At 36.6% G+C, this 23,006-nt stretch overlaps 1 protein-coding gene across 7 annotated transcripts in view; it reads left to right on the forward strand.

The window, feature by feature from the left end:
* FAR2 (fatty acyl-CoA reductase 2) overlaps positions 1-22,103 on the forward strand; it is a 192,936-nt gene extending 170,833 nt beyond the window's left edge. For 5 of the 7 annotated variants that reach the window (XM_010357020.2, XM_030938969.1, XM_030938967.1 and 2 more), the window contains 8 exons: positions 301-478; positions 1,807-1,851; positions 3,644-3,762; positions 4,498-4,565; positions 9,661-9,832; positions 14,581-14,710; positions 19,263-19,390; positions 20,302-22,103. In XM_010357020.2, the coding sequence (XP_010355322.1) occupies positions 301-478; positions 1,807-1,851; positions 3,644-3,762; positions 4,498-4,565; positions 9,661-9,832; positions 14,581-14,710; positions 19,263-19,390; positions 20,302-20,464 (1,003 nt within the window). In that variant the 3' untranslated portion in view covers positions 20,465-22,103. Of the gene's footprint in view, positions 1-300; positions 479-1,806; positions 1,852-3,643; positions 3,763-4,497; positions 4,566-9,660; positions 9,833-14,580; positions 14,711-19,262; positions 19,391-19,514 lie in introns of all 7 variants that reach the window. The other 2 variants (XM_030938972.1, XM_030938971.1) reach the window with 2 other exon arrangements.
* The last annotated feature ends 903 nt before the right edge of the window (positions 22,104-23,006 follow it).

Raw genomic sequence — 23,006 nt, forward strand, 5'->3', positions numbered from 1 at the left:
ATTCTATCAGTCTATCTACCTACCTGCCTGCCTGCCTACCTACCTACCTACCTACCTACCTACCTACCTATCTGTTTGGATGGCAGGGCATAGGATAAGATTGGGCTTAGCAGTGGAGAGCAAAGGGCTCATGCATGCTTTGAACAGGTACACACTCAACCTTGGTATCATGTGACTGTTCTGAATTCCAGAACCGAGGCCAAAATGTGGAAGTTTTGTTTGATTGTGTCTCACATTTTCCTTTTGGTTTATTGTCTAACATACGTTACTAGAATTCTCTTTATTCTGACTACCTTTTAGGTGGTTAGACGATGCTATTATTGAAGAGATTGCACCCAAGCTGATCAGAGATTGGCCCAATATTTACACCTACACCAAGGCCTTGGGAGAAATGGTGGTGCAGCAAGAGAGCAGGAACCTGAACATTGCCATCATAAGGCCCTCCATTGTGGGAGCAACTTGGCAGGAGCCTTTCCCAGTAAGCCCACTCACCTGGATTCTGTGTTTTGCTTCCAAACTAAGGTTCTTCTAGCCCAATTACTTTCTGATGTCTTTCTTCTTCTCCTTCTCAGGATTTATAGCTAAGTGCAGCCAATCGAATATGAACTAGGGCAAAATTCCACTTTGGTTTCCAGCATGTGTCTCCTCTGGCAGTTACCTTGACTGTCCTAGAGTTGGATGGAGAGCTTAAATTAGCTTCTAATTACTCTAGTCTCAAAATTCCCATGGGTGATGGTTTCATATCTTGGCTTTCTTACTATAGTTTAAGCATACCAGAATGTCCTTGGTGGCCAAATTGGTAGTATTGCAACTGCCAGGGTAAACAAGAGTTTTAAAGCTCACAGAAGGATCTCAGTTTAGGAGTACTAATTTTTTTAAACCTCAGTATACTGCCATGACCTTTTGAAAGTACTTTGAATTACATCATCTTCTTCAAAGCAAATCTGTGAAGCTTTGGGGTAGATAAATTCCAGCTCCACTACTTACTGGTAATGCAATGTTTTTGAGTTGTCCCTTCCATAAAACAGGACAGATACTACTTTGGAGAGTTGATTTAATGAGACAATGTATGAGGAGTGCTCAGTCTCAAGTAAAAGCCTGGTCCCTACTAAAAGGCTCAACAAATATTAATCCGTTCATCTTCTCCTCTCTTCTCTCTCCTCTCCCATTATACACACACATTTGACTTTTATACTGTAATGTAAAGAGACATAATAAGGTCAGCTGAATGGCTTAGGTCTTAAGAAACAAACTTAAAAACACATTTCCCTCTAGCTGCTCTTAAACATAATCTTCTCTGTAACATCTTTAAGCAAGTCAGTACACACACAGAAACACACACACACACACACATACATACATATGTATATATATCTGTCATGGACTCTATAGCTGGTAAAAAATGTCAAGAAATGGGCCATTAACACAAATCATGTTTTCAATGTTCTCCTAAGGAGGCTGAAATCAGGACTAAAGTGGAGAAGGATAGTTGGTGAATTGCTTAGCAGATCATGATATAAGGACAAGGTCCATAAGAGGTCATAAAACACCAGAAAACCATTCATGGCTCCTGCTATGAAAAACAATACTGGCAAAATTCTAATTTTTGCACAGTCAAATAGAGTACAGAAAATGGCCAATGATTTGCCTTTATCTTTTGAGATCTAAATAATACTGAATTAAATAGTTCTATTGGCTGGGATCTCAGTGCTCTTGTTTGAAATTTATTAAGATTAGACTGCAGATGTTCCAAAGATAAAACAATTTTCTGAAATGTGTAACCAACAGAAATCTTCTTTATTTTAGGGTTGGGTTGATAATGTAAATGGACCTAATGGACTCATTATTGCGGTATGTATAACGATGAAGAAATAACTCCCTGAAATGTAGTAGAGGAATAGTAACAAAATTCTTAGTGCTGACTTAGCTTCATTGATCCAAAAACATAAATGTTACTTTACTAACAATTGAGGCACATTATTTTAATTGTTCTGATTGTAATATAGAGGCAGGATGAAATTATTTTATTCTTTGAGAATTTTTTATCAGAAAAACAGAGGTAATGTGCTATCAGTTACTATTTAGGAGTTTTATTTTTAAAGTCTTTGAGCATCAGGACTTTTCTTTAGTTACCACAAGATGGGGGTATTTCCTCCTTTTTGCAGTTTATAATCACATGAATTAGTGCAGTGAATTGAAGATGCAGTAAAAATATCTTCAAAGATTATTAAATTCTTGATTATAAAACACATGTAAGAGTTTATGTGTGTGTATAGAAAAGAAATATACATCAATAATTCTTAATGAATGCAAGAAAGAGAACTACCAATTGCAGCAAATTTTTCAAATACAAAAATCCATGAATACAGGCAACACCTTTTCAATAATCTCTTACCAGGAGAAACATGGCTCCTCTAGGTAAGCAGCCCTCAGTGCGCATCTCCCCGAAGTCCAGATTGATCCAGCCAAGCTGTGGGACTACACAGCTCACACTGAAGCATTTAGGGTCTAAACTCCACTTCACTGTTCTGTACAATGAGTAGGAAATCAGTGATCTAAATGCGTTTAAATCTTATTAGGGATTTAGACTGCGCTTCAGACTCTGTCTCTGTTCCTCCCAGAACTAGGTTCAACATGAATTGCAATATGAATATGAGACAGTGAATTATAACAGTGACAAGGATCTTCCTTCCGATGTCTGATTTTTCAAGCAGCCCTTTTCTTTCTGTTTCCCACCTGCCTTCAACTCTTTCTTCTACAAAAGTTCAGTTGGGGTGAACGTTTAGTGACTTAGAACATCATTATTTTAAAATGATCCCAAAGCGGGTTTGATTATATGCAAAGCTGCATATTTATTTACATTTTCTAAAATGTTCTAAATTGGTTTCTTATGTTCGAAAGAAGGGGAGCTAGTTATAAGACAACAGAACTGAGTAGCATAAGAAAGTGCTAATCATTGCAAATCAATGTTGGAAACATGCAAAGCACAAAGAATCAATTTCATAAACTCAGCAAATTATTGACATGAATAATTCCTAATTCTTGCATCTATGTAACATCAGTGATCTGTGAGGTGAACTAAGATGCTGAATAAAAAGTAAACAATAAGGCAATTTTTCCAAGCCAAAAAAATGTTTTGTTTTATTAATGGTGAAATGTCACCAATTAATGTTTTTCAAATAAATGTTTCTTAAACTTTTAGTGCCTACTATTGCTTGTAAGTTAATAAACCCTAGCAGAAAACAAAATCATCAAGGAAATGGTAAACAAATATTAATGGGAAAGTTAATGGGAAATTTGTATAACCTTAATTCTTAACATGTCTTATGAATTTTTATGATGTAAAAGTTTATTCTTGGTGTTTGTTAATTGAGTTTATTAACCTCTCACAAATTCGAGGAATTTTATTCCCTAAAGGAACGTGAGGAACACTAGTAGTTCATGGAAATGCTGGAGATGCACTTGGCTGGGAAGGTAGGATAGACTGAGGAAGTCAGACTTAGCATAAGAACCTGGTAAGCAGTGGATCAACGTTAGCTGTTTTCACTTACTGCACTAGTATAATCAGTTTGATGATACATACTTTAGCCCCAGCTATTATTTAAGACCTGGATTAACATTTTATGTTCTTTTTCCTATGCAGGCTGGGAAAGGGTTTCTTCGGGCCTTAAAAGCTACTCCAAAGGCAGTGGCAGACTTAATTCCAGTTGATACAGTCGTCAATCTCATGCTAGCTGTAGGATGGTATACTGCAGTTCACAGGTGTGGATGCTCAAGTGGGCTTTCAAAGGTTTCAAGAGGGGCAGAGTGAATATATTAGGCCCATTTTCCAAATATAGACATTTCATTATACAAGACCCCAAATGTGTGAAAGTGTGTATTTCAATATTTTATGGAGTTCCTAATATGCCATCATATATGCATTGAGTTGTTTTATAAATACAGTTTAGTACTTGGCTACTCATAAAGTAATAAAACCTTTAAATCACTTAATGGTAAAATTCCTGATAACCAAAAGGCTTTTCTTTCTATTCAGTAGTCTAAAATTCAGCTTTCTCTTTTAGGGCAAAAGAGATAGAAGTTGATGAAATGAGAGAATATATTTTTTAATTGAACTCTGGTAAATGCCAAAAGTTCAGTCACGGTGTGTGGGGAAGCTTCCTGGTACAAAGGAAAAAAAATAGGTTATTCATATATTTGGGTCTGTTAGTGAATGGTAAACAGAATTAAATTTTTCTTATGTGAATTCACACGTATGTGCTCCATACTATGTCACTCCCATTTAACATCTCTTTCACACACACACTCACGCTTTTCCTAGTCTTCTTCCATTTTACTTGTTAAACCAGAGACAGAATGAACGATGGAAGCCTTTCATAGGTTGCCTTAATCATATGAATTACTGAAATCAGTCTGTCTAAATATTATTTTTCCTTATTTTTCTTTCATTAGCTTTCCATTTTGTTGTACTTATCTAATTTTTATTTCATTTTCCAGACCTAAGTCAACATTAGTCTACCACAGTACATCTGGTAACCTCAATCCCTGCAATTGGCACAAAATGGGTAAGTGCTTTAGCCATGTAAGTCTATAATTACTAGCATCTGGCACAGAGAAAAAATTGACAAAGTGTGTCATGGAGCTTAGAGCCTATATGGGGAGAAAGACAAAAAGTAAGTAAAGACACAAAATAATGAGATATTGTAAATGTGTGGTAGTTAACTAGAATGTACAAAGAAAGGAGTCAGTGGCAACATGTACATGATTGTAAGCAGTAAGGGGTCCACTGGCTATAAAGATTTTAAAAACGATGAAACAAAGCAAAAGTTGGCAGTTACAAAGAAGGTCAATGATAAAATACTGAAATACTCCTCCCTGCTGGAGCAGTGGCTCCTACACACACCCCTTCCCTTCTTGATATGTCACTGAGAATGCGACGTGATCAATGACCAATGAGATTTAGAAAAGTCAGGTGATGTTATTCCTTTGTTATTGAGCCATCATACTGATCATTAATTTATGCAGCTTGCCTCTCAGGTGTGCAATAACCACTCCACTAGCGATTTGTAAAAGTGAATAGGAATCACTATGGGAGAAATAAAAACAACACCCAGATTCCTTGAACCCTTGGGACCACGGTCTTGGGTGGTGCTGAGGAAACTATATTTTTAATAAGCATCTAGATGATTCTTCATGCTTGGTGAAATGGAGAAACCCTGTGCTATACAAATGATTGATTTGTCTGAATGTAAAGGACTGGATCTGTTCAATGTATAAAACCATGGAAATAGAGTTGAGTACAACTTAAACATCTAATGATGGTAGAAAGTTCAAGTAGGGAGTTTGGCTATTCTGTAGGATTTCTTAGTCTGGCATGCGGGTATTTTTCTCTACTCCTCTTAAACCTATAGCAAACATTGTTGGCTGATACAACATTGTTTTTCCCGGTGCCAAGGCTCTGTTCTAGATTCCCATCTAATACAGAAGTTCTGAAAGCTATTACTAATTAATTTGATGTTGCATTCAAATTAAATTCGTTTGTGTTTTCTATCAGGGTTCTTAGGAGGGATCAAAATGCTTCCTACTAGGAGCAGTAGCCATGCCACAGGAGGTTGAACATACATAGCCTCAGGTGACATTACAAGGAGTGATAGACAGCTGGGTCGGTGAACACGGGATATCAGAATCTCTTATGCTATCAACCTGTGCGTAACTTTTGGTTATGCACAGAACCAAATGTTTTAATAATGCCACATATGTTTTAATAAATGTCTATGAACCGGTGATTCTTGAGACTCTTCAAATTTTAAACTATTCTGCCATTTTTAGGATAAACCCAAGTGAGTCACAGCATGTTATCTTTTATATATTCTGTTTAATTCCGTTTGCTCCGTTTGCTGATAATATATTTCCCTTATTGTTTTCTATTCTCTGAAAGTGTGTAAATATTGGAGCAATCTATTCCTTGGAAACTTGGTAAAATTACCTATAAATTATCTGGATTTGTAATTTTGTTGTGAGAGGATTTTTTATTGCCTCAATAGTTAAAGAATTTTGCAGGCTTTCAGTTTCTACTGGAATCAGTTTTAGTAAATTATATTTGTCTTTTTTTCTAAGAATTTGTCTGTTTTAAAACATATTCACATAAAATTTTTCATATTATATCTTTTTTTGTCCTAAACTGTATCTGTAATTATGTTTCTCTTTTAATTCATAATATTTATGTGTCTTCTCCAAAGGGTTATTTTTTTTCAAAGAACCAACTTCTTCTGGCTTTATTGATTCTTTATTATGTTGCTTCGTTTTCTACTGCATTGATATATATTGATATATTGCTTTATCTCTATTTTCCCCTTCCTCCTGTTTTCTTTGATTATTTCTTTCTTCTTTTTTTTTTTTTTTTTTTTTTTTTTTTTGAGACGGAGTCTCGCTCTGTCGCCCCGCCTGGAGTGCGGTGGCGCCATCTCGGCTCACTGCAAGCTCCACCTCCCGGGTTCACGCCATTCTCCTGCCTCAGCCTCCCGAGTAGCTGGGACTACAGGCGCCCGCCACCACACCCAGCTAATTTTTTTTGTATTTTTCGTAGAGATGGGATTTCACCGTGTTAACCAGGATGGTCTTGATCTGACTTCGTGATCTGCCCGCCTCGGCCTCCCAAAGTGCTGGGATTACAGGCGTGAGCCACCGCGCCCGGCCTCTTTCTTCTCGTTAATTTAGAAATACAGCTCACGAATATTCAGCTTTTCTAATACATGCATTTATGGCTTTATATTTCGCTCAAATGCCACTTTGGCTGTATCCCACAAACGTAGTTGTATGATGTTGATGTTATCATTACTCTCTAAGCATTAAGCATTTTTCATTTAAATTCTTCTTTGACCTATGAGGATGCAGAAGTGCAGTTTTCAATTACCAAATTAAACTTTCTACATGTGCATGAGTTTCTACTTGTACTTCAGATCAGAAAGACAGTAGCTTAATGGTTAAAAGTCTTGGGCTTTAAGATCTAACAGACTTGGATTCAAATCATAGCTCATTCATTCACTCCAGTATTCATTAAATAGGCACTATTCTTGGGCTAAGGATATATCACTAAACAGAAATCCATGCCCACATAGATGTTATATGCTGGTATGGTTCCTACCATTTAGTAGACTCCACTACTTACTAGTTGTGTGAACTTGAAAAAGTCACTCAGTTTCTCCTCGTAGATCTTTTTTTTTTCTTTTTTTTTTTTAACTCTGTCAATGAGAATAATAATCATTCTATTCCAGGGAGCTCTTGGGAGGATTTAATGAGATAAAGTGCTTAGCACAGTGATTAGAATGGTGAACATTTCAGTAAATGCTTGCTATTACCATTTGGACAGCTTTCTCAGAAAGCCATTCCTAACCCAGCCTCAGCCCTCCCCTTCCTGGCACACAGACAGAACTAGACGCTTCTTTTGTCTTCCTCCAGAGCATATGGTACTGATCTCTAGCATAATACTCAGGCAAAATATTGTAATCATAAATTGTCTACATCTCCCACTAGATTGCCAATTCCTTAAAGACAGGGAATATATCATATGTATTACTAATTTTTTTTTTTTACCTCAGCACCTACCACAATGCCTGGCAAGTGTTAAATGCCAAATAAATGTGTTTGTAATGACTAAAGAAAGGATTGGTATAGATTTAGGAAATGGAAAGTAATTGTATGTTGCTGAGATATTTATTCATCCATTTAGTCAAAAAATATTTATTGGGCACCGATTACCTGCCAACCACTTTCAAGGTACTATATAGGTTGAAACAAAATAGACAAAATTTTGTTATGGTACTTAAATCTTAGAAAAGAGAAATATACATCAGATATGGTTGAGAGATTGCAGAAAAATAAAACAGACTAAAGAAGTAAAATAGTGATGTGTGAAGGCTGCTGTTTTATATGTGATGGCCAAGGAAAGTCTGTCTGATAAGATGTCATCTTAGCAGAGACCTGAAAGAAGTGAGGGGGCAAATCGGAGGGACATGTGGAGGAAATACCCAAGTTGAAGAAACAATAAGTGTTCCAGCTCTTTAATCATATTCAAGGACAGCAAGGAGGCCAGTATGGCTGCAGCAGAAGCACTGAGAGGGAGAATAGTAGGAGATCAAGTCAGAATGGTGGGCAGAGAGAGTGAAGATGCAGGGAGTGCAAGGCCTTCCAGACCATGGCTGTGACTCTAAATGAGATGAGATCCCACTGAAGGACTCTGAATGGAGAACTATCTGTAATATACTCTGAGTTACATTTTACAAGAATCACTGTGGCTGCGCCACGGAGGTCAGACTGTAGGAGTACAAGGGTAGTGGCAGAGACCACTTAGGACAGTACTGCAACACTCCAGGCTACAGTAGTGGTTTGGATCAGAGACACAGCAGGTGGAAATTATGATTCTGGGTATTTTTCAAACAGAAAGCTGATAGATTTTGTTAAATTGTGTGTGAGTTGTTAAAGAGAAGAATCAAGGTTATGAACCCAAAGTTTTTGGCTGAACTACTAAAAAAAATTGAATTACCATTTGGTTAGAGGTAGATTAGTGAAGAAGCAAGTTTGTGTATGTATTGGGAAGGGGGTGGTTGGTAGTCGGAGTATCAGGAGGCCAATTTTAGAGCTGTTAGATGTGAATGTCTACTACACATCCAGATGGAAACGTTGACCAGGTATATGGATATATACATCAGAATGTCAGTGTTGAGATCAGAATCTCTTATGCTATCAACCTGTGCATAACTTTCGGTTATGCACAGAACCAAATGTTTTAATAATGCCACATATGTTTTAATAAATGACTATGAACCAATCGATTCTTGAGACTCTTCTTTGTATAGGATTTATATTTTCAGATAGATTTCAGCTGGTATTTTTTTAAGGAGGGCAATAGTCATATTACCATAATAACTGATGTCATCATAATTGAATAATGAGCTTAGGCATATGCTTTGAAAAAAAACCCTACATACATTAAATAAAATTGAATTCAAATGAATATCTTTTGGAAAGAACTACTGAATTCACAAATGTACATAAAAAGTTCTTAAGCTTAATCTAAGTAATCATATAAAAAGAAAAATACTATTATGAATAAAACCCTGGATACCAGAGTGGACAATTGAGTCTAACATATTCCCAGGGAAGTATTTGAAGTAAACTAACACAAAGAAATCTTGCCCTGAGAATCTTTAGAATCTTTTACTTAAACCTTTACTAAAGAGTGAAATAAAATGTTGAGAAACTTTCTAAATGGTTCTGAAAGTAATAGTCCAGCCAGGAAAATAAGGTCTCTAGCCTCTGTCTTGGGGCTTTCAGAATAGACTAGGTAACCTTAGAATTAAATGCAGATTCACGTTTTTCTGAACAGTATCTCCTTGTATTGACAAGTGTTTCCCCAATAATTTGTTTTACAGTAAATGTTTCTGATAAAGAATCCAATTATTAACCTATTCACACTGTTTCAGTTTGCAGATAACCACTTGCCCAGCACAAAAATCTTTATATTGTTCTCAGAAATTGATTCTTGACTCTACACAACAAACCCTTCGTCTTTATTGTTTTGACCCCATTACAAATGCTTTCCACTATGATGGACTTATATTCTCCTCTTCTCCTCTAGCACTTACTTTCTTTTTTCCCCAGGAGTCCAAGTCTTGGCAACCTTTGAAAAAATCCCATTTGAGAGAGCTTTCAGGAGACCATATGCTAATTTTACCAGCAACAACTTCACATCCCAGTACTGGAATGCGGTCAGCCACCGGGCCCCTGCCATCATCTATGACTGCTATCTGCGGCTCACTGGAAGGAAGCCCAGGTGAGAAGCTGAGTCAATGGCTTTGAAAGTGTCACTGCCCCAAAATCTTCAGTGCTTCCTTCAGCAGAGGATTAAAGGAGACAACTGAATCTTACCCATATATACAGATTGAACACACCTAATCTGAACATCTGAAATCTGAAATTCTCCAAAATCCAAAACGTTTTGATGCCACAAGTGGAAAATTCCACACACCATACCTCATGTGATGGGTCACAGTCAAAAAAACGTTCAAAACTGTTTCATGCATAAATTATTTAAAATATTACATAAGATTACCTTCAGGCTATGTGTATATGGCTAAGTATGCGTGAAACAGAAATGAATTTTGTGTTTAGAAATGGGTCCCATCCCCAAGATATCTCATTACTTATATGCAAATATCCCAAAATCTGAAAACAACCAAAACCCAAAACACTTCTGGCCCAAGCATTTCAGATAAAGGATACTCGACCTGTATAAGTTTTCAACAAACAAAGCAGTCATAGAGAGAAGTCACAAAAGACATTAAAAATGTTCCAGCACAATAAAGGAAGGTAAATGTTAAAGAGCTTGATGAATTCAGCAAGTAATCATTCATGCAAAAAGAAAAGCAACTGAGACTCTGTCACTAGGGTTTTCTGAATAGGTAGATAATCTTAAATCTACAATAATGATGACAGCCTCACTTAGAGTTTACTGTGGCACTCGTGGGACTAAGGCTGATGTATGAGGATCCCATTTTCATTGTCACAGTTACCCAAGAAGATATCCTCATCATCCCAGTTTTACAAAAGGGGAAACAGAAGCTAAGGAAAGAATCTGAATTAGTCTCAAAGGAAGTGACAGGAAGGATGTGGAGAAAGCTGAGTCTCAAAGTCAGTATTCGGAACCAGATTTACTGCCACCTAGAGATGAGTGAAGAAATTAGAGGGAACACAGTGTGCTGATGCTAAGGCAGCTGTCACCACCTAGCTGTGTGACATAGGACATAGCCTTTATCTGTCTCGCTCAGATACTATTGTGTCAGAGTCATCATTATTATAATTGCCTAAGGCAATTCTTGTGATCAAGAATCAGAAGCATGAACAGTACTGCCTTCTGTGCTAGCCCCTTTGTAAGGGAGGAAGTCTTCTTCCGTGTGTTTGTCTTCTTTATTAGCAGTGCAAATTGCTAAAACTTAGCCAATGTAGAGTGAATGTAAATTGTTAGAGACCTCATTTCGAGCTCAGAACTCAGTTCCTGAGCAACGTGAAAAGGAAACATTGTGATTATGGGGAAAATATTTGTATGAGGCTCATTCAATAAAGCTAGGAAAAGAAGAAAACCCAAATATTGTAAGCAGAAATGCTAAAGGTTTTAAAATATGTCAGGATTGGAAGAGGGCCTGCATAAAGAACAAAGTTCAGTTAGGAAAAAAGAGAAACACAGAAGAGACACAATAAAAATCTGTATGTATCTTGTGAGAAGTCAAACAGTAATATTTGTGGGAAATGGGTTGGTTTGTTGTGTGGTATGTATTTTAGCAATAATCTTTATGGCAGAAAAAGTTGAAATCCTTCTAGACCCTTTCCGTCTCCAGGTGTGCTTGTGTATACTCTTCTACGCTTTTACATCCATATATAGACATATATGGTTTGCTTTGCAGTAGGGGTGTATGTGTGTATATAAATCAATTGTATGTATTTTACAACTTTTTCCACTAATTTTCCATGAAAATCTAAGTCATCCTGCCCAGTGTTGCCTTTTTTTTTCTACTGCAAACAACAAGGCAATGAATATCAGTGTGCATGCCTCTTTCTAGAATGTGCCTGTGTCAGGAGAGGATGCTGAGGAGGGAGATTGCTGGATTAAAGGGTATGTGGATTTTGTGACTAGTGCCAGGTGACCCTCCCTAAAGGAAGAATGTCAATTGGCACTACCACAACAGTGTATGAGGGCTACAAAACTGGCATTTTTTTTTTTTTTTTTTTTTTTTGAGATGGAGTCTTGCTCTGTCACCCAGGCTGGAGTGCAGTGGCGCAATCTCGGCTCACTGCAACTTCTGCCTCCTGGGTTCAAGCGATTCTCCTGCCTCAGCCTCCCGAGTAGCTGGGATTACAGGTGCCCGCCACCGGGCCTGGCTAATTTTTGTGCTTTTAGCAGAGATGGGGTTTCACCATCTTGGCCAGGCTGGTCTCGAACTCCTGACCTCAAACAATCCACCCACCTCGGCCTCGCAAAGTGCTGGGATTACAGGCATGAGCCACCGTGCCTGGGCGAGGGGTACAAAACAGTATTTCTTACCCTCATTAATTCTTTGTAAAAATCAACTTCTGAATTGTCAAACTCATAAGCAATGACATCTTTTTGTTTTTTTGATTTGCATTCCCGATTGCTGGAGGGACTGGACTTTCATTTGTTTATTGGACATTTAAGTTTTCCCCTCTGTGGGTTGCCTGCTTCTGCTCCCTATTTTCCTATTAGGTTGTCCTTATTAATGTATGAGAACATGTGTGTCTCAATACATATTTCATATAGTTTTTCCAGGTCTGTTTCTTTTTAGCTTTGACTATAAAGCTTTTTGTAATATGAGTGAAGATACATATAATGCAGAGCTTAGGAACATGGAGTTTGGAGTCAGACTTATAGGATTTAAATCCTGGCTTCACCAATTTAGCCATAAGAGTCCTAAATTACTTCATCTCTCTAAATCCTAACTTCCTCTTCTATAAAATGGGCATAGTTATCATAATCTATTTTATAGAGTTTAATATGAGTGCTTAGAATATAATAATCCCTAAAAGATATTTTAAATTTTTATGTGGTAAAATGAATCATTGTTTTTCTTCATAGCTTTTGCATTTTGTGTATTAAGGAGACCTTCTTGGCTGGGTGTGGTGGCTCACACCTGTAACCCCAGCAATTTGGGAGGTTGAGGAAGGAGGATCACTTAAGCCCAGGACTTCAAGACCAGACTAGGCAACATAGCGAGACCCCATCACTACAAGAATAAAATTACAAACGTTGTCCAGGCATGGTGGCGCGTACCTATAGTCCCAGCTACTCAGGAGTCTGAGGCAGAAGATTGCTTGAACCCAGGAGGTCAAGGCTAAAGTGAGTCATGACTGAGCCACTGCACTCCAGTCTGGGCAATAAAGCGAGACCCTGTCCCAGACAAACAATAAAGACCTTCTGTATCTGAGAGTAATACAAGTATTTTTTCTAAAACATATCATTAGGTTGATATGGTTCTGTACATCCAATGATATCATGTCCAACCATTATTTTTAAAAATTAAAATAAATGTATTGAAATCACATCAGTTGCACCAGAGTTGAAGAATGGCTAAAGATTTAGATAGTAATAGTAAAGTGGAACCCTATTATGGTGCTTATATCAGGCACAATGATGTCTATCGCATGCCTAAGAAATCTCCTATGATACAGTAAGAGAAATACCTCATGAGTCATTAGGTACATGGGCATTAACTGTGACCAGAATTAAAACCACATCCCCACAATAGCATCATAATTACTGAGCCAACTATAGTAATCACTACTAGCAAGACTGGGTTAACTAAAAATCAAGTGCTTTAGAGGTCAAAAGTGATTTGTAGCTAAAAGGCCTAGGTTGGGCATTAGCTATGGGATCTTGAGCATAATCTCTCTGTAAAATGGAGATACATAATATAAATCCTGACTATCTCACAGCCATATTGTTAGGATCAAGTAAGATTGTATATGAAAGTTTTTTGAAAATTGTTATAAAGTTGGGAGGCGCACAAAGAAGATCTGGTCCAAGTCCTGACCACAAGATTGGACAGTGTGGTTCATCTTGTGTAATGGGACACAAGGTAGTGAGATTACACAGCTCAGGTTTTTTGAGGTCAGTTAAAACTGGGCTGGAATTTGACTTTGACACTTTATCTTAAGCTCATGTTACTCATTTGTAAAACTGCAGACTTACCTAACAAAGATGGTATCAAAATTAGCAGAGAATACTTTGTAAAAGTATCGGGACTGTGCCTAACACAGAATAAGTTATCAACAAGAAGTTTTTTTTTTTTTTCTTTTTAAATCTCCACTATGATTGACAACTGCTTTTGATTCACCAAACACTGATATAGTCAAACATTTCTGCCCAAAAGTTATATACTAAGACCTCAGATCCTATCAATTTTTTAAAATACAAGAATGTACAATAAAGATGAGAAACAAAGCCAGGCGCCGTGGCTCATGCCTGTAATCCCAACACTTTGGGAGGCCAGGGCAGTTGGTTCCCTTGAGCTCAGGAGTTCAAGACCAACCTGGGCAACATGGCAAAACCCTATCTACAAAATATATAAAAAATTAGCTGGGCCCCACTGCGCTCCAGCCTGGGTGACAAAGTAAGACGCTGCCTCAAAAAGAAAGATGAGAAAGTTTTCTAATTGTCTACATCAGAATTCAAAAAACAAACAGTATGTCATTCAAGCTGAATAGTTGGCTCACTTTAAAAATAGGTTTGCTACTCTTGAGAAATAGGTGTTAGAAAAGGAGTGTGGTAGTATTAAATGCCTAACAGAACAAGCTCCTTTAGATTCAGCCCTTTTCTTTTTCTGTTGAATGAACAGCGAGTTAATGTGGAAGGAGAAAAAAGAATAAGAATTTTAATCAGGAATGGGAGAAAAAGACAGGGATATTTTTTGTATTTTCTTAAAAATAATTTCTCATACATCCCTGTAGACTGACAGGGAAGCAGCTATCTGTGGTGCGCTGATATTTACTCCTATCTGATGGTTCTCTCAGGATGACAAAGCTCATGAATCAGATTTTAAGAACTGCTTCCATGTTGGAGTATTTCATCAACCGGAGTTGGGAATGGAGCACATACAATACAGAAATGCTGATGTCTGAGCTGAGTCCTGAAGACCAGAGAGTAAGTATAGCACTGACTTAAGCAACAGGAAAATGCTACTCACTTGGAATTGAGAATTATTTGACTTGGAAAGCTGATGAATGAATAAGACGTTTTGGTTATAGACACAGATTTTGTTTTGCTTTGTTTTTCTAAGAAAATTGGTCAATACTATCAACACCACCATAGGAAACAAATTTAATGGAAGTAAGAAACATAGGTTCTTGGACTTTGGTTAAATCTTTAACTGTTGATCTGACGACATGTTTTATCTACTGCACTTCAATCATTTTGTCACTCGTTGGTAGTTATCATTTCAACAAACCCTTAATACCTCTGGGTGGCTGTGTTCTTCCCTTATCTGCCACGGCATATGACTTCAAAGAAAAATAGTTATTTGATTGCTCATAAGCTCTATCATCCACTATTCTTGTCCAATCAAAGTTGTTCTGCCTCTCCCAGCTACAGTTCCTTCCTTACCTTGTTAAAGCAAATCCCTAGACCTATGCACTCTGCCTCATCTCAGCCCTCCCTCCAGCAGTGCTGCATCATCAATCTTCCTCCCTATAGGATTTCTCTACAACAGTTCAGACTTTTATTTCTCAAGAAAGGCCTTCAGCTTAATTCATTAGCATTAGCACCACTTATTTAATTTCTTGGCAGTCACAAAGGATAAGTCCTAAAATCTTTGCATATTCTGAAATTCACACACATAGAAATCTTTTGTACATTATACATGTTCCTAGCCTTTTTCTCAGTCATATATCCCCTGAACGTCTCTGTATGCAACTGGTAAAGTTTTTAACTCAATTTTAAGGCTTTCACTCCATATTGATTGAGATTTCCCACTAGGAAACAATTTTCTAAAATGTATCTTTTATTTTGTACCTGACAGCATGTAGAAGAAACCAAGTCACACTGGGGAATAAAGATCAGATGGCTAACTGACCTTGCTTGCCAGCTAAGGGTTTCACTTCTACCTATCAAACTTATTGAGCATGATTCAAATCCAAGCCCTAGAATTATTTCCTAAGCATTATCCATGTCAAATATGATAAATATAATAGGCCAAAAACGGCAAGATTTAGAGGGATATTTTATCTGAAATCATTGCTACCTCTCAAAGTGATGTGAAATAGTTATTCAGAAATGTTTACATACCACACATAGACAAAATTCTTCTAGCACTAGTGTTTGAAATGAATGATTAAGCCAGTTTATAAATCAAAAACAAATAAATTCAAGCTATTGTAAGTTCTTTTAAAATTTAGCTTTAAACTCTGTGTAGGCTTATCCTTATGTATTTTCTCCATGGAGTTTTCCTGCCTAAATGAGCTTAGGTTCATTTCTGACATTTTACTATTTTAACCTTTCAAAATTTTGTGAAAAAGAATCAAAGCTTCGGTGGATTTAACATATGCTCTCAAAAATATCTTAGCAAAAGTAATAGTACTAAACGTAATTGCCAAATTCTGGTGTGGCGCAAAATTCAGTTTGAATTGCCATATGGAATCAAGATTCCGAACAGGGCCACTCTGAAATCAAACTTAGAAATGTTAAACAGTATAAAAATAAAAGCCTCTGCTTATATGAATGACTAAGCAATATTAATGATACTATAAAAATCATATCCAATCAAAGTGATAATGGAATTTCTTTCAAAAAGCAATTCATCTTTTGGACAAGTCTTTGAGGCACTCTGGAACTCACTCATCTCATCTGCTCTCTTTGTTAATACTCTAAATCTCACAAGGTTTGAGGTATCTTGCAAAAAATACACATAATGAAAGAACAAAATAGAAATAAAATAAAATGCAAAACCAAGGAAATATGAATCAGAATATGAAGTCACAGCTAAAAATTTAAAAAGAGGATGTCCAGACATAATCTACAAGATCCTATTAAGTTGCTGTAGTTAATTTAAGCAGTGAATTTGTTCTTGAGCTTTCTAGTAGCAAAGTGAAAAGGAAAATATAGTTTCATGGGACTCATTGTTCAAAAGGAAGAATGAAGAGAAATAAAAAAAAAGTTATCAAAGCAAATACATTTATGACTTTTTTTTTGAGACAGTGTCTTGCTCTGTTGCCCAGGTTGGAGTGCAGTGGCGAGATCTCGGCTCACTGCAACCTCCGCCGCCCTGGTTCAAGTGCATCTCCTGTCTCAACCTCCCGAGTAGCTGGGACTACAAGCGCCCGCCACCACGCCCAGCTGATTTTTGTATTTTTAGTACAGATGGGGTTTCAAGATATTGGTCAGGCCGGTCTTGAACTCCTGACCTCAGGTGATCTGCCCGCCTCGACCTCCCAGAGTGCTGGGATTACAGGCATAAGCCACCACGCCCAGCCCATTTATGACTTTTAAAAAGTTATTTCTTGTCATTTTTCTCCATGCAAGTTGACAGGATAAACCAAAAGCAATATGGACAATGAATCAGCAAAGGGCTCATTATTAAATGTTTACTGAATGCTCAGAATGTTAAATAGGGTTAATAATATTTAGTTACTTCCCTTCGAGTTCTAAGATGGTTTTCTGTGATTAATATATAACATTTAATTTGCATATAAAGGAGAAAGAATCAAGGAGCCCTAGAGAACTACTAAATCTTTAAGATGTCACATTCAATTACATTCTTTAGAAGTGTAATATTTCCTAAAGAGAAACAGAGCTAAATATAGACTCTGGAGGAAAGATGCAATTTATGAATTAAGCTGAAGAGATTCTCAGAAAATGGTGAAGCCGTTTTAAAGTTAACTAACTTGATCTTTAGTGGTGACTGGCTTTTTGGTTTTGATAATGTATGCCTTTTATTTGGTACCATCTAAGCCTTGATCAAACTAAGAGTTTACTTTGGTCATATTCATGTAAACCTTATATACAGACTAAATAGAAACAATTGTTGTATAACAAAAAAGAAACACTTTTGGCTTTCAAAATTAATATTTAAATTAATTTGACCAAAATTCTAGAATTCATTAATGTATTCAGCAAGTATTTATTAAATGTCTACTTTGTGCCATTCAAAGGAACATCATTCTTGTTGTTCTAGGAACATCATTTATTTGGATTAAGACTTTTTAGTTATTAAAATCCTTCCTAGTGAGGCCTCACCAGAAGTTCAGTAAGTTAAGAGTAACGAGCAACTCTCCTTCACTGTACACGAGAGAAACTCTCCACTAAAGATAGGCTTTTTTTTTTTTTTTTTTATGTCCAGGGATTAATACAAAAAGTGATCTGAGAGTGCTGTATGTCCAAAGAGAGAGAAGAGTACCCAGCTGGAAGGACAAAGGCACCTTAAACAAACCCTCCACTTTCTAAGATTTATAAATATTAGACTTTTTAAATGGCTAGCACAAGTCCATTTTCCAGGCCATTCTCTCCAAATACACCAAATAAAACCCTATTGAACCAAATCCACTCACTGATGCAATCTGTTATTTGATAACAGGGTCATACCAAACTGTCCAAGAATACCTAATACTTGAAATATTTCCAGAGATGATACCAGAATCTTCTTGACAGTCTTTCTACTAACAGGTTTTAGTGCCCTAAATTCTTTATATTCAATCAAAACTATTTTTTCTAATATACTTGAAGATCGTTTCCTCCCTTCCTTTCTCCAGTTAAGCCCTTTATATGGAGATTTTGAAAAGATCCCTGGATGGCTCAAGAATGACCTATCAGGTTTCTCTTCCGAACTCATCCTATCTCCATTTGTAAACCATATAAATCTGGGCCACCTCATGATCCTGTGTCAGCTCAGCGTCATTTTCAAAGAAAGTACACAAAAAATAAAATCTATGGAATGCAATTCAAATCTTTACTCCAGCTTTTTCATAACAAACCAAAAAAAGAATACATTTTTGGTCATGCAAGTGTCTTTCTTTTCTCTTCCTCAAAGATACCTTAAAATTTTTAATCCTTTTTCTTTATTGTCACTCTCTATATCTGTCTTCTACGTGGCAAAATTTCTCTCCCTAAACAGATCAGTCTTTTCCTTCTCCTTCTTCCCTACTCCTCCCCCATGTTGTGATCACTCCTTTTTACTTTCACTACCACTCTCTTCTTAAATATAAATTATGGTAACTTATTCCTTAAGGCTTTGCTTCCCGAAGTGTAATCTGCATAATTAAGTGGTAATGCTCTAGGAAAGGATGGTAGGATACGGGGTAACACCAGAATTTAAGAGGAAAGGGAAAGTTGCATCATTTATGTTTTGGTCACTAACATATTATTCCATCACTTTTAAAAATAATTACTCCACGGTTAGCTGAAATATATACCAAACCAACCATAAGCTTTCGCCAGACTATGTAATACTTTTTTTCCTTTAAATTTCTCTCACAAGAAATGTGAAGTGTTTGTGTTTGATCCATGTTTAAATATTCCTATGTAAATAGTAATCCATATTATCAGCACCTTTGAAATAATGACTCAAATAATCTCTCCTTTGGAGAGGTTCAACTTATGTCTCCCAAATTGAAGGTCACTCATCTATGTAGAAGAAACCTCAGCTGGACAAAGTGACTGTCCAGCACTGCAATTCTGGCAATCTATAATCTCTCTTGCCTCTCAGGTATTCAACTTTGATGTGCGCCAGTTGAACTGGTTGGAATACATTGAAAATTATGTTTTGGGAGTTAAAAAATACTTATTGAAAGAGGATATGGCTGGGATCCCAGAAGCAAAGCAACACTTAAAAAGGTAAGTATAATCAGTCAGTTAGTATTTATTGAGCACCTACTGTGCATCTGATTTTATACCAGACATAACATTTGTGCAGAGAAGGAGAAGAATGAACATTTCTTGAGCATTTACTACATTACAGGTCCTGCACTCTATACTCTACCCTGTAACAGTTTCATTTAGACTTCACCACACCTCTATGAGGCAAGTATTACTTTTGTTATTCCATTTTTATGAAACAGATGTTTAGATTTAAACACAGCAAATAACTTGCCCATGGTAATGCACAGTAAGTCTAAGAGACAGATTTGAACCCAAATTTGTTTATTCTACCACACTCTGTCATAATGGGATATAAATACCCATCAGGCAGGAGACCTGGTTATGCTATTAACCTAGAAAAAAGTCCCTCGTCAATTTTTTTCAACTACCTTAAATTTCTTTCAGTCATAATCCCTGAGGGACAAAATTCTAGCACTCTGGTATAATCCTGGTAGAAGCAGAGGACTGTAGTGCAGAGATGATAAGGATAGAAAAGTAGCTTGCACAACAGGAAGGAGGAACCTTGAATAGCAAGCCAAGAACTTTAGAATTTACCTTCTAATGAACAAGAACCAGTGAAGATTTATGATGCAGTAACATGATCAAAGTATATTTACAAGATTATGCTACTCATGCTTGTAAATAGTTTCAAATGGAGAGCGGTATAAGAGAAATGAGTTAGAGAAATATGGTAGAAATCTGACTATTCAGCAAGAATGCTGCGGAAATGAAAGATGCAAAAACCAAAAGGCCAAGTTATGCCAAATACTCTGTGAGCACTACATTAATACTTGCCAGTCATAGCCAGGAAAACACACATTTATCTTCAGATAATGTGGTTGGGTATCTGGTAGTTTTAACTTTGGTTATATCTGTCTCTTCCCTAGGCTCCGAAATATTCACTACCTCTTTAATACTGCCCTCTTCCTAATCGTCTGGCGCCTTCTCATTGCAAGATCTCAGATGGCTCGGAATGTCTGGTTCTTCATTGTAAGCTTCTGTTATAAATTCCTCTCCTACTTCAGGGCATCCAGCACGCTCAAAGTTTAAGAACATTTCACCATCGCTTTTTATCTGGAACCTCTCAGATACCTCTAAAACAGCAAACTGTGATCCTCAAGATTAGAAAGTAACAAGGAATATGCCCAAACTGTCAATGTCACCTTTTATGTATTCATCCCTATTCCTTAACTATATATTTTTATTTCAGTGAGAGAAGGATGTAAACTAGCCCAGTCACCTACATTTTAGGGAAAAAAATCCAAATTGTTTCCTAACATTCTATTTTATGCCCTTGCGTATTAAACGTGAAAGTACTCCCACTTTTCTATATTTAGCTTTTCTTTTCTCCCTGAGAGGATTCATTTAAAATCAGTAAATATGGAAAGATGCATGGCAGAAGTTGAAAAGAACTCAAGCAGTACTAACCTTGGAACCATTCTGGGTACCCAAAAGAAAAATTTTAAATCAAGATGAGTAGAAGGAGAATGATCTCAATATCCTCAAAAATGAAGTAAGAGAAGTAATTCCCCACTGAAAATGTCTCTCCTTGTTATACCTTGGAGTCTTGGTAGGTGGGGGAACCAGAAAAGTAGGTTTACATTTAACATTTTTCTTAACTATATTCACTTCTTTAAAAGGAAAAAGAAGTGTAAATAAGTATGTATAGAGTGAGGGATTAAGCGTATTTGCATTGGGGACTCATGTATTATGCTTTTAAGTCAAAATTGATATTCTCAAATTTGAATTTGATAGCCATTCTTAATCTTTTTAATCCTCAATTTTCTTGGTAACCTTCTTTCAAGAGTCTCCTTCTAAAAGTTGCCAAACCCTTTATATTTAATCTTTTCCCACTCAGGACTCAATTTGAGTGGTTAACAGGGAGAGGGATGGTCCCATTTGATCTTTGCCACTGAGCAAAACAAAACTTCAAATGAACTTTTAAACTGTAGCTTCTGGTATAAAGTGGGGAAGATTGCACTTAACGTGATCCCCAGAGGATTTACTAGTATCGTGATCATTCCACCTGCACAACGTTAACTGTACCACATACAGCAGCGAAGTGAATAGACTCCACTAAGGGACTCTTCAGTTTAGGAAATAGGTTTTGTTTTCTTAAAAATATTTTGTGTATAATGCAAACTAGTGAAAACTATATATATTCTCCAATTCCTATAGTAATAATGTAACTTACGCCAACTTTCCTCATATTTGAGAGATGAGTACATTGGATTGCAGCATTTCTTCATGTTAAAAACATGGAATATTACTCAAATACACTATTTGGGGCCTAAACAACTAAAATTAGTCACCACATAACTAGCTGAAAACGACATAGGCATAAAATGTTAACAACGAATGGCAGTTATATTTATGCTCACTGGGCAGTATCTTCCCCAATCTCATGGAAATTCTGGGAAAGACTTTCCATAGCAGACAACCCAGCTCTGACACTAAGCACCTGGTGATCTTTAGTTTGAGATGTCTATATGGTACTTTTGAGTTATATCAATTAAGATACAAGCTATAGATATGGTAAAAATATGAAATCAAGATATAGCTCAGCGGGACTGGATTGACATAATAGTTCTAAGAATTCACTTTTGATTGTATGTTTCACCAATTCAATAACTCCACTAATCAAGTATCCACATTTTGACTTTTGATTAAATAAAAATTTGAATTAAAATTCTTCCCCTCTTCTAGTGTTGTCTTTAACTGCTGACTACCGCAGCACTTCTCCCTCCTTTACACCCCTTGTACCCCACCCCCTAACCCCCAGAAAAAGGAAATAACTTCCAAAGAACTCTTTCCACCAAATCACATCACAGGAATAACTATCAGATACATATAAATTAACCTATAGGTACATAATGCTTCACTTTTTCTAACACCATTAACAGGGTTATTTTGACATGAGTATTCTTCTATTTGTGGCATCAGATAAATGACACAAAATTCTTTTGTGATGATTAGGCAGTAAAAGCAGGTACCTGTATGAAGGGCAATCTCTAGCATATAACTATTTCATATCAAGACCAATTCGCAATTACTTGAATGCCTAATATAAACAAAGCAATGGGAAAGGACCTTCTACGTAGGGGAAAAAAGAGGATGGAAAGTACAAAGAAAAGGTACCTATGCTTCAAAAGAAATTCTGGCAATCCCTATATTCTCTACCCACAAGATACCTGATACAGTATCAAGTATTACAGAGTTGAAGAGTCACTGCCTGAGGCAACTAATACTAGAAAAGGTTGAGGCAAATGGGCACACAATTCACAGAAACACTTCTTGCTATTTTCAACTAACATCATTATTTCCATTTAACACCTCATTTAATTAACTTAGTATCTCAAGGTAGAGACTGGTCTAATAATGCCCAAATAGCATGTTATCTTACAATAAACATAAACAATTCAAGTAGCTCGGTCTAGTTTCCAAAAACATCAATAATTTTCAAAGTTTACAAAAATCACTTGTAAATTTCCACATGGCTACTCTTCTAGAACTGCTGTTCCAATAATGTCTGGGAACATAAGCAATCGCCTATAGTAAGAAGTAACAATTCTCATAATCCCACATAAAGGTG

The sequence above is a fragment of the Rhinopithecus roxellana genome, chromosome 10 (assembly GCF_007565055.1).
Source record: "Rhinopithecus roxellana isolate Shanxi Qingling chromosome 10, ASM756505v1, whole genome shotgun sequence".
NCBI lineage: Eukaryota > Metazoa > Chordata > Mammalia > Primates > Cercopithecidae > Rhinopithecus > Rhinopithecus roxellana.